The following is a 12,672-nucleotide window of genomic DNA, read 5'->3' as shown; positions in this document are numbered from 1 at the left end:
GTCCAGTAGCCTAAGAAGCGCAACCTAGCCGCAGTTAGTAGGTTTGCTTCTCTCCCCTCAGTCCCACGTAGCAGAGAGTCTGTTGCCAGCAGAAGCTCTCTGAAAATAAAAAAACCTAACTAAAATACTTTCTTATTAGCAAGCTCAGGAGAGCCCACTAAAAGCACCCATCTCTGGTCGGGCACAGATTCTAACTGAGGTCTGGAGGAGGGGCATAGAGGGAGGAGCCAGTGCACACCAGTAGTACTAAATCTTTCTTAGAGTGCCCAGTCTCCTGCGGAGCCCGTCTATTCCCCATGGTCCTTACGGAGTCCCCAGCATCCACTAGGACGTTAGAGAAATAAATAAATAAATAAAGTAACAACAACAGATATGGGCTACCATCATAAGGCATAAAGGTTAGCAGTCAGCCTATTAAAGAACGCTTCAACTGCTCTCCTAGCTTTGCAGTGATCTAATGAGAAGCTCACCTCCAGAAACTACAACCTTGGCACTGGTCAGCTCTGGGCGGTCACTTTTGGTCAAACTCTGCTGTATCCATTCAGATTTTCCAACCGGTGGAGGTGGTGACACTAAGACATTGAAAAGGTATTAAATTATAGGAAAACATTAAAGACTGGTTCTGTCTATATTATTCTATTTTAAGAAAGTTAAGAGAATATGACTGAACATGTGGAACAGCTTTTAGAAATCTTTTTGTGCAGGGCAATTCTGCACCTGACAGATGCTTGTTCTAATATGGGTAAGATAAGCCACCTTTTTAGCATTTTAGATATTTAACTGCAATTCAGCAAAGCAAGCGAGTTCTTTGACACAGTGCTAAGCACACAAGTGTGAGACAAACAACTGTCTCACTCTCACTACCACTAAGTAATGCCATCTTGGCTAACCTTGCATGTTTCTTTGACCAGTGCTCACTGGTGTTGGTAAGCCGTACTGATCCAATGCTTTGTATGTATTACAGCCTGCTCTCCCATGACAAACTAGGGTAATTATTGGTCAAGCGAGTATTCTCACCACACCATTTACAAAAACCATACTTTAGTTTACATGGGGTACAATACATGAACATTTTGGTCAGTTGAGTGATCACCAGCGACTGTATTAGTACAAACTGTATACTAGGCAGAAACAAATCAGCAAAGGATACTTTGCATTTTTTTAATGATTTTACTTATTTAATAACAGTTACTTTTAAAGTGCCATCATATACCGTCGCGCTTTACTATTGGGAAATAACAGTAATAAAAACAAGACTGGGTAATAACATATAAAGAGGTAAGAGGTGCCTACTTGCAAGTTTACACTCTATAGGGAAATAGTCACTGATAGACAAAGACAAGTGCAACATACAGTATTGCATATTGATCCAGCCAGACTGCAGGGTTCTTGATGGGCAGTATGATCCAATCAATATGACCAGAAGGATGTGAAAGTGAAGGAAAAAAATACATAGGATTTTAATTACCTACCGGTAAATCCTTTTCTCATAGTCCATAAGGGTTACTGGGGACACTTAGTACAATGGATATACATGGGGTCCAAAGGAATCAGTGCACTTTAAATTTCTTCAAACAGGGTGTGCCCGAAGGAGATGGACATACTTGAGAGGTAGGAAACAGGACAATACAACTAGTGGTGAGATTAACGAATCAGCACACAGCAGAACAAACAGACTAGCAACGGCTAGCGAAACAATAAACAGCAACAGCTGATGGAAACATTCACACAAGAACAAAAACTCGTAGGATTACTCGAAGCACAGAGGCGGGTGCCCAGTGTCCCTTATGGACTACGAGAAAAGGATTTACCGGTAGGTAATTAAAATCCTATTTTCTCTATCTATATCTATATATAAGATATACTGGGGACACTCAGAACGATGGGGATGTCCCAAAGCTCCCAGAACGGGTGAGAACATGCTGAGACGCCTGCAGCACCGTATGTCCAAATTGGACATCCTCTGTAGCCAGGTTATCAAACCTGTAGAATATGACAAACGTATCTGTCCCTGACCAGGTAGCGGACCGGTACAGTTGCAGAGTCGAGACACCACGGGCAGCAGTCCAGGAAGAACCAACCGACCTGGTAGAGTGGGCCTTGATAGACTGAGGAGTAGGCAAGGCCACCGAAGTGTAGGCCTGTTGAACAGTAAGCCTAATCCAACGTGCAACAGACTGCTTTGAAGCAGGACATCCCTTCTTGTGTGCTTCATGCAGCACAAAGAGAATCCGATTTCCAGACAGCAGCTGTCCTCTACTTAAATCTTCAGGGCTCGCATCACATCCAAGGACTCAAGAATTGAGGAAGTGGCCGAAGCCGCTGGAACCACAATAGGCTGATTCAGGTGGAATGCAGAAACTGTTGACGAGTCAGGAGTTCCGCTCTGTCCTCATGAAAGACCAGGTAGGGACTTCTGCAGTACAAAGAACAAAGTTCTGAAACACGTCTAGCGGAAGTCAAGGATAATAGCATAACCATCTTCCACGTAAGATACTTGACCTCAACCGAAACCAGAGGTTCAAACCAAGAGGACTGCAGAAAGGACAAAACCACGTTTACGTCCCAAGGTGCTGTGGTCGGCACAAAAGGAGATTGGATGCACAGGACACCCTGCAGGAACGTCTGGACTTCAGGCAAAGAAGCCAATTTCTTGTGAAAGAAAAAATGAACAAGGCAGAGATCTGAACTTTTATGGAGCCCAATCGTAGGCCCATATCTACACCAGCCTGCAAAAAAAGCGGCCTATATTGAAATCCGCTGTCTGATACGTTTCCTGGTGTGAGGGCCGAAAGTATCGTTTCCAGATATGGTGGCAATGCTTCGAAGTGACAGCCTTCCTGGCTTGAATCATGGTGGAGATGACTTTTGCTAGAATTCCCTTCTTAGCTAGAAGGTTCAGCTCAACCGCCATGCCGTCAAACGTAGCCGCCGTAAGTCCGGGTAGACGAACAGACCTTGCTGAAGAAGATCCTCTCGTAGTGGAAGAGGCCAGGGGTCTTCTACAGTCACGGCCAGAAGATACTCGTACCACACTCTTCGAGGCCAATGAGAGTTGTCTTAACTCCCCCTCTTCGGATTCTTTTTAGAACCCTGGGGAGCAACGGACTCTGAGTAAACCGGTTCACCAGCCGGTAATTCCACGGCATCGTCAGCGCGTCCAATGCCGCTGCCAGGGGGGTCCCTCGTCCTGTGACAATAGCACTGAAGCTTGTTGAGGGGCCATCAGGTCGATCTACAGGCAGCCCTACTGGGCTGTGACTTGTCGAAATACCTGTGGATGGAGACCCCACTCTCCCGGGTGTAAGTCGTGACGAATGAGAAAGTCCGCCTCCCAGTTGTCCGCTCCCGGAATGAATATGGTAGAGACTGCCGTTGCATTCCTTTCTACCCAAAGGAGGATCCTGGAAACCTCCCACAAGCAGGCCCTGCTTTCTTTCCCTCCCTGACGATTGACGTATGCCACAGCCGTGGTGTTGTCCGACTGAACCTGAATGGCTCGACCTTGAAGCAGAGGAGTCGCTTGGAGTAGAGCATTGTAGATGGCTTGGAATTCTAGAGTGTTTATTGTAAGACTGGAATGGGGCCCCTTGGGTGACAGCTCCCCAGCTCCAAGAGGTTGGAGGGTTGCAACCACCACAGGAGAGAAATCCTGGCCTGCGGTGACAGACGTATGATCTGGTGCATCTGCAGATGCGAACCTGACCATTTCTTCAGGAGATCTTGGGGGTCATTCAGAGTTATCCCCCTATAGCGACTTTTGCAGCCGTGCAAATGCATAGTCGCCGCCCACAGGGTTGTGTATTTTAGCTGTGCAAGTGTGCGAACGCTTGTGCAGCTGAGCAGTACAAAAACAATTTGTGCAGTTTTCTGAGTAGGTCTGAACTTACTCAGCCGCTGCGATCACTTCAGCCTGCCGGTCCCGGAATGGACTTCAGACACCCGCTCTGCGAACGCTTGGACACGCCTGCGTTTTTCCAACCACTCCCTGAAAACGGTCAGTTGACACCCATAAATGCCTTTTTTCTGTTAATCTTCTTGCGATCGGCTGTGCGAATGGATTCTTTGTTAAATCCATCGCCCAGCAACGATACGCTTTGTACCCGTACGACGTGCCTGCACATTGCGGTGCATACGCATGCGCAGTAGTGACCTGATCGCTGCGCTGCAAAAAACGGCAGCGTGCGATCAGGTCGGAATGACCCCCTAGTTGGAATGTCCTCGCATGGAGTCTGCCAAATGGAATGGCCTCGAAGGAGGCCACCATCTTTCCCAGCAGACGGATGCAAAGATGTACAGAGACCCGGTTTGGACACAGAACCGCTCAAACAACTCCTGAAGTGCCTTTGCCTTGTCCGCAGGAAGGAAGACCTTCTGAGCCACAGTGTTCAGGATCATTCAGAGAAATTGGAGAAGTTGGGTCAGTTCGAGGTTAGAATTCTGAAAGTTCAGAATCCAACCGTGGCGTGACAACAGGGATGTCGTGCGGCAGATGCTGTCTAGCAGAATTTCCTTTGATATCGCTTTTATCAGCAGATCGTCCAGGCAGGGTAAAATGTTCACACCCTGAATCCTGAGCTGGAACATCATTTCCGCCATCACTTTGGTCAAGACTCTTGGGGCCGTAGAAAGGGTGAAAGGCAGCACCTGGAACTGGTACTGGTCCTCCAGTAGAGCAAACCTGAGGTAAGCCTGATGAGGCGGCCATATCGGAATATGGAGGTAAGCGTCCTTTCTGACCAGAGAGCGCAAGAACTCCCCTTCCTCCAGGCCTGAGATCACTGTTCTCAGACACTACATTTTGAACCGGCAAACCCGCAGATATGGGTTTACCGATTTGAGGTTCAAAATGGGCCTCACTGAACTGTTCGGTTTTGGCACCACAAAAAGGCTGGAATAGTATCCTTCGTCCCTCTGTTGCAGTGGCACAGGAACAATGACCTGGGTTCGAGGCAATTTCTGAATGGCCTCCAGTAGCATGAGGCGCATGTCTTCTGAAGTCGGTAATCCAGATTTGAAAAACCTGTGAGGTGGAGAACTCACGAACTACAGTTTGTAGCTTTGGAAGATCAGGTCTTTTAGCCAGGAATCCTGGCAGGAGTGGTTCCGAATGGAGCTGAAGAATCTCAGACTAGCTTAGAGCCTGAGATCCCTCAGGAGCGGAAGGACACTGTCATGCTGAGGCTTGGAGGAGACAGAGCTGACACCCTGGTCCCGAGATCCTGCGGCCCTTGCTTCAAGATAAATAGATTTTAGAGTGGTCTTTATATTTCGGTCCGCAGGTTCCTTTAACCACTTGCCTGGCATGGTCGCACCAGATGCGACCACACCAGCAAGTGCTCTATCTGACCTGGTCGCACGGGATGCGACCAGAGAGAGAGTGTTAGCAGCGGCAGGGAAGATAAACTTCCCTCCGCTGCTGCTGTCAGAGGGACCGGAAGGTTCCTCTGCCTCCCTGCACTTTCCCCCTGTGTCTGCCGTGCTGCCGATCACTGCTGATTGGTCAGCACGGAAGGATCCCCCCCACCTCTAGCGGCTGCAGACAATGGCAGCCGCTGGGGAGTGTAACTGAACCCTCCCAAGCCACCCCTGTATACCTGCAGGTTGTCCCGGCTTTCAAAATGAAAGCCGCGATGGTCGCGATGTTCTCGATCGATGTTGTTTGGGGAAAAAATTATTTAACAGAAAAAAATCCAAAAAAATATATATTTTTTTTCTTTTTTACTAAAATCATTTGGGATAGGGTTAAATTCATGTTCTTCACCTAAGTCACTCATTAAAAAATAACGAAAATTTCGGAGCGGTTTTCGGTGAAATAAATAGTCAGTTAAGTGGTTAAGGATGTAGCCCCTGGAACCGAAAGCACTGTCTTTTTTGACAGGCGTGATACAGAAGTATCAACAGCAGGGAGAGTTTACGCCCCTCCTGAGCAAAAGGAAAGGAGCAGCCCATGGCTCCCTGAAAAGATCATCCTATTCCTTTGAATCAGGAAACGTGACCAGTATTTTTTTCTGTACAGAGAAAGACTGCTGCACATCTGTCTCAGACCCAGGAATATGTAGGACATCTCTTACAGCAATGAGAAATGACTCTACACCCTGTGCAGCAGAGGAATTATCCATCTCAGTAGTCGATTCCAACTTCTCTTCCACTTCTGGCACGTCCTTCTCAGATTCCAAGACAATGTCAGGTAACCCCCTATTTTGGGGTAATGGATGTGATAGAGGGGAAACACGTCTGCTTTCTGTCCTATCTTTAGTCTGAGCAGCCAAAGACTGTTGTAACTGCTGCCTTTTCTGTCTAGCAGTAGTTAATTAATTGGACATGTCAGTCATCATAGTTTTAATAGAACTCAGCCAAGCTGGCTCCTGCAAATCACCCCCTGAAGCCCCACTGTCTTGTGAAGGCTGACTGCAGTGCTCACACATGAGACAATCTTCAGGGGAGGGAGAAACCTGGTACGACAAACATTACACACAGCTTTCTTTACCATGCTGACAGGGAACATCAAACACCCACACACATACCCAGAGAGACAGGTATAAGCAAGTCTGCTCAGCTCAGTATGTGTGGAGAGACTCAGAGAGGAGGAACCAGCACACAGCCTGAAACTAACAATGCAGAAGTTAGATGCAAGGCAATTTGTAATATAGTGCATGAGCAGCCTAATACAAGGGTCCCAAACGGGCTCGCTCCCTTAACTACACCCCTGTACCAGTGTCTCTCCGTGGAGTATCACTTGGAGGAGCTGGCAGTCCTGCACCAACGCTGGGAGTGCAGGAAATGGCGCCAGAAAATGCTGGTCCCGCTGAGGAAGCTCCGCCGCCTGCAATGGTGCTGGATGGATCTATATCTATCTATCTATCTATTTTATACTGGCAAAGTCTCCAAACTCATGTAAAAAGTTTTCCCAGCACCTAATTACACTGCCGCTGCTAGTCTGTGCAGGGAGGTTATGGGATCACCCCAGAGGAAGTTTGTATGCTCCCCGCGTCTGCAACGCACAAAGAACCGGGGAGACCCTTCTAGCGGGACCCCTGGCAACACTCACCACTCTTCTGACTTCAGGCTATGTGCGGCGTGCTGCTGGTGTGCGCAATGCCTGCGGTACATGGACCCTCAGGACCGATGTCCTATCAGCGAGATCAGACTCAGCACCTCCAGGAGGCTGGTGTCAGTCCTCCCCCAGCGTCCCTCGGTGCAGGTAGGCTGTTGCCCAACAGCCTACCTGAAAATAACAAACATTTAAAATAAACTGAAGAAAAAACTCTGGAGCTCCAGAGTGTGCATCTTCTCCTGAGGGCACATTTTTCTAAACTGAGCTGTGAGGGAGGGCATAGAGGGGAGGAGCCAGCACACCCTGTATGAAGAAATTTAAAGTGCACCTGCTCCTTTGGACCACATCTATACCCCACTGTACTAAGTGTCCCCAGTATCCCTTATGGATGATAGAGAAACATATAAAGAGGGGCTGTTATATGGGTGGATCTGAATTAGATAAGCTTGTCTGAAGAGATGAGTTTTCAGGGAACATTTCTCAATTTTCCTTCTGAAAAATTGTTTAGGTTTACCCAATGTGTCAAATAAATCATGAGAATGAGAAGAAAATGGGGCTGTCTTTGTAACATGTGTCACTGAAATGACTTTGAAGTTTACGATTACATCTGTTGCCTAAAAATGTGCTGTCAAGTATAAAAAGGCTGATTCTGATTTGTAAGGTATTGCACAGCAGCAGGTAGGTGGCTGTGCAGTACCTAACAAATAAAAATGCAAATTAAGCAGGAAGCGTCTGTAGAATACAGCCACCTCCTGCATGCATCTACGAGATCAGAGTGCTGTGTAAGCGGATACAGCATTGGATTACTATGGTGACTATCTGCCACAATTCGCTATCGTAGCATCCCTTGGGTCAGTCTGCATAAGCTGTCTGATCTGGTCATCCTGGTCCAGGAAGTCTGCGTCTGACCATCTACACCCTGGGCCAGACATACATATTTTGTAAAACGGACCATGTTGCCGCCACCACTCCACTTCCCCACCACCACCCCAAACACTGCACCATGACAATCATGCTGTGGGAAAAAAAAGGGGGAGCTGCAAGTATTATGGAAGAACACATTCTGCATGTGTGCAAACCCCAAGCATCAGATTTGTAAATAAACCATTAGGTTTGTGTACAAATCCAAATCATGGCCAAAGTGCACCTAGAGGACGCAAAAGGGAAAAGAAGGTACCCAAATTGCCCATCCGTCAGAAGATGCACAATGATGCGGTCCTGGGCGGCTCCCAGAAAGAGCCATCAATGCAGCACTGTAACTGGAGAGTTTTCCTATTTCATCACTGTATGTTAAAAGCTGTAGCTCTTAGAGTACAGGTACTTCGCTTCTTACCTTGTTCTAGGCTTGCATTCCCACCTGAATTTGAAGCCATCTCAAATGATGTGCCTCTGATAGTGAAAACTTTCACAGACTCATCACACTTCACAGAGCACAAGGCATTTCCTAGGAAAAAAGAGAGCATGCACATTATTAGTGCCACTTTATCATTAGGAGTTTATCACAAGCAAGAAGAGAGCCATTTAATCATAGTACAATATGGAGAAGCAAGCATCTCATTTACATATAAACTTGATATAGCAAGATCATTGTCAAGAAGAATAGAACATTTCTTAGGACTGTAAATACCATGCTGATCTGTTCAACAAACACATATCGCCTGATAGGTCAGGATTCCCATTCTAGATGCTGGACCTCATCTAAGACCATAGAGTAAAGGCACAGTCTCCAGGCTCATGTCACATGAGGTGTACGCAGTCTCTCCCCAGCAGCTGTTACTAGAGCAGCTGGAGAAAGAGAGAAGTTATACGTCCAGAACAACAGCTGGCAATAGACAAACATGAACCACACAACTCTGTAGCTGCTAGGAAGATACCATGATCAGAGAACATCATTATCTTTTAGTAAATCAGACACAACACGTGTCACCTTACACTACCCCAATGAGTGATCAGGTAGAATGCCTAGCAGATAGCTAAAAAGCTAGACAGACACCGGTGATAGCCGTTTATTCCCCACAGAATGAGAGTCATGGAGAAATGCTGCCAGGGTTATCTTCGTGTTTCCAAGTAGTTGGTTCACCCATTAAATGTACCCATCTGCAGACCAGCTGCCATGTTTCTCTCAGTCTCCATGCCATAGGGATCACATACATTTACCACTAACGTTATAGTTTCTAAAATCGGAGAGAAACCTCCACATGTGGCCACACTCAACCCATACATTCAATAGTCCGCTTGTAACGAATTTGCTATAATTTAACCAAAAGCTGCACCATAGGCATTTATACATAGATAAGATTATGAAATGTAAAGATCTAGAACAATTTCAGGATGACTAATACATACACATTATTAGATCAAATAAAAAAAATTTTTTGCTGTATTGAAGATGCACGTTGGGAGCTCCTGAAACGTTCCACATTTAAAAAAAATCTAATGCAATTGTTTAAGTCAAATTTACAAATCAGAACATCTGTTTAAGATATAAAATCCCCAATCCTTTATTCATTGGGGCTACTCTGCAAGTGTAGTATTGCCATTTGTGCAACAGCTGCACCAGCAAGCTTAGAGCATAACACCAGGGATATTACTGTTGGAGCTGGATACGGTGTTCTGTCCTCCCACTGGGATTTCTCATCCCGAGGACACGGATTGTGTGTTGTTGTGACCAGCTCTCGGAACAGCAGGAAGTATTAATATTTAACAGGACATGTGGGGGAGAAAGCACTTGATATTACTCAGTGCAAATGGTCTCTTCAACAAGGGTGCGTGGAAGTGCAGATGGGTGGATTTGCTAATTATAATATATAAACCAATACATAAAAAAAATAAAAAAATAAAAGCTCATAAAAGTATACATAAAAATATTTAATTACCTTCATTTTATTTACTCAATCTTTGATACTGTCAAGCAACTCATACAATAAAAGCCCTCTATATACTAAATGTTACCTAAAGAATGATTTCAAACCTCAAACATTGATACAGAAAACATAACTTGTAGGAATAAGGTATGGTTTTTTTTTTTCAGTATTGTATCTCTAATTAAATTAGAATTAAATTATGCTTTCTGTCTTGCTGCCATTTCCAAATATCAAATACATACACACTATAGTAGAACATTAGACTTGCAGTTTTTCTACAGAACATTATTTGCCTTGGTCAATAAAGAACAAAAATAATGAAGAGTAGGACTAATGGTCCACTACTTTATATACAGGAAAATTCCGAAATTCAAATTGTGGAATCCTGTTATTTACATGTAAGAACAAACTAACTAATGAAGTCACTAGTATTACACAAAGGCAAAAACAATGCCAATTTCTCTCTCATCCTCATCCATGGTGGACACAAGGATCACGAAAGGTATAGGTAGTAAGCTGAAGTTTGAGCACCAAATAATTAAATGTTCTTCACCTTTGTTACACTTGGGAGCATTACTGGAATCCAAAGTTCAGCGGGAATTTCTGCCAAAGGAAAAAATCCAGTCCATACAGGTCTAAATTTGAGGCTTGATCTATTCTTGCAAGCAGGTCCACCTTTGAGGTGGTGGAGTATGCCCAGTTTTACTAGAGTCCGCTACAGATAGGAGGTACTAGCCAGGTGGAATGGATCCACCCTGCATATAAAGACTCAAGACGAGGATAATTGTTCTCCCTCAAGACATCAGTCCCACCAAAAAAAAAAAAAAAAAAGTCGACCCCTTTTGGATCCACCACCGATGTGAGTCTTCAGGGCTGGGGGGCGGTAAATTGTCACTAGACATTTCAGGGCCAATGGACGGCTGAGGATGTTCTCAGTCACATATCGGCAAAGGTTCAATTAGACAAGGCGACAACGGTCGCCTACATAAATCATAAGGGTGGCACTCTCAGTCAAGGCGCCATGAGAGGGGAGAGTCATCTCCTCCAATGGGCAGAGTGTTATCTCCCAACCCTGTTGGCTGGTTACATTCCCAGGGTCCAGAACTGGGAAAGCGAACTTTCTAAGCTGCCAGGATGTACACATGGGCGAGAGGTCTCCCCATCCAGAGTTCTTTCAACTCATGGTTCAGCATTGGGTCCATCCGGACATGGACATGATGGTCTCTCAACACAATCACAAGATGCCAAGGTACTGCACCATAGATCCAGGAGTCCTCGAGGTTCGGTGGACCTTTTTGCTCATCTACATCCCCCCCCCCCAATTTCAATGATTTCATGGACTCTCACAAGTTAAAGTTGGAGGGAGGCACAGTGATCCTCATTGCTCTGGATGATTGGCCATGCAGAGCTTGAGACACAGATCTTCTGACTCTCTCCATTGATGGCCCATGGCCTCTCCCTCACTGGCCAGATCTTCCTTCTCAAGGCCCGTGCTTACATCCGGATCTGGCCCATCTAGATTTGACTGGGTGGCGCGAGACATCCGTCCACAGGGCACCCACACTGAACGTGTGTGTGTTTGATTTTTGGGGGGCAATGTGCTCTGTTACCGGTTTTCCTTTTCTCCATGACTGTGTATATTTGATTTTTCTGTTTTTCTGTCTTCCTTCTCCTTTCCTTGGGCTTGGTTACTTAACTGGTCCCCTAGGCTGGGGGGCGGAGTATAGGGAGCCTGTGCGAACATTCTGATGCTCAGACTCCAGCTCACCACTTATAACCAATGTGATCCCTTTGTCCCCCATGGACTCTGAGAATAGGATTTTACAGGTAAGGATAACAATCCCATCTTGCCAATTTTTTTTTTTTTTATCATATCTACCTTTGTGTCCCACTTTCTGATGAATCAAAGAGTTTATTCCTATGAGAGCGACAGTCAGTTAACGTTTATTACTGTAAAGATTCTATTAGGAATAGTTAGTTGCCAACATGGTTTTTTATAGTTTGTCAAGATGCAGTGGATGCTATACGGACTGAAGAGGATGCTTCCCAAAAGGAACTGTAATAAAACTGTTAAAGCAAGGTCTTGCAGTGTGTCTATTTATTAAAAGGTGTGTGCCTCCTGACTTCTTTTAAATATTTTCTTTACAGGTGCCAGGAGGCAGTCTACCAGGACATTTTAGCAGTTGTGGTATGGTTGACCATAAGAGATAAGCCTGCGATTTGTAGCTGGCCCCACTGACCTATACCAGACTTGAGCGGACTGGCCTAAGGCTGGAGGACCCCATGCTGAGTGCCCTCTTGCTATAATGCTACCATCCCTGGCTGGAAAAGCCTAGTGCTGGTTTGTGGATAATTGGAGGGACTTCACGCTCTTTGTCCCCCCGATTTTTCCACTATCAGTCTACGCCTAAATGCTTAGGGCTGCTATAAAATAGGGAAGGGTATCCATGAAGGTGGGTTTTTTGGTTTGTTTTGTTTATTTTTGCATATTAAAATAAAAAATAGGATTTTGGTACTTACCGATAAATCCATTTCTCTGAATCCTCTAGGGGACACTGGAGTTCTTTAGACATTAGGGGTGTGAAGCTTGCAACCGGAGGTGTGGCACAATCTAAAATTAGTATTGTCTGCACAGCCGGCTCCTCCCCCTACACATCCCTCCTACCTCAGTTTTGAAAATGTGACTGAGAGAATAGGACATGAGACTACCGCACCTGGCGAGGAACCGAACCGTACAACATAACAAACAGC

At 45.6% G+C, this 12,672-nt stretch overlaps 1 protein-coding gene across 1 annotated transcript in view; it reads right to left on the bottom strand.

Annotated features, from left to right (window-relative positions):
- The window catches only part of ETFA (electron transfer flavoprotein subunit alpha), a 163,363-nt gene that overhangs the window by 119,668 nt on the left and 31,023 nt on the right, over positions 1–12,672 (bottom strand). The window contains exons 6-7 of the mRNA XM_063926589.1: positions 8,391–8,501; positions 471–572 (exon numbers count right to left, since the gene is read on the bottom strand). Coding sequence (XP_063782659.1) covers positions 471–572; positions 8,391–8,501 — 213 coding nt within the window. The remainder of the gene's footprint in view (positions 1–470; positions 573–8,390; positions 8,502–12,672) is intronic.

The sequence above is a fragment of the Pseudophryne corroboree genome, chromosome 6 (genome assembly GCF_028390025.1).
Source record: "Pseudophryne corroboree isolate aPseCor3 chromosome 6, aPseCor3.hap2, whole genome shotgun sequence".
NCBI classification, from domain to species: Eukaryota; Metazoa; Chordata; class Amphibia; order Anura; family Myobatrachidae; genus Pseudophryne; species Pseudophryne corroboree.
The sequence above is the reverse complement of the archived record's forward strand: the minus strand, read 5'-3'. Positions and strand labels throughout refer to the sequence as shown.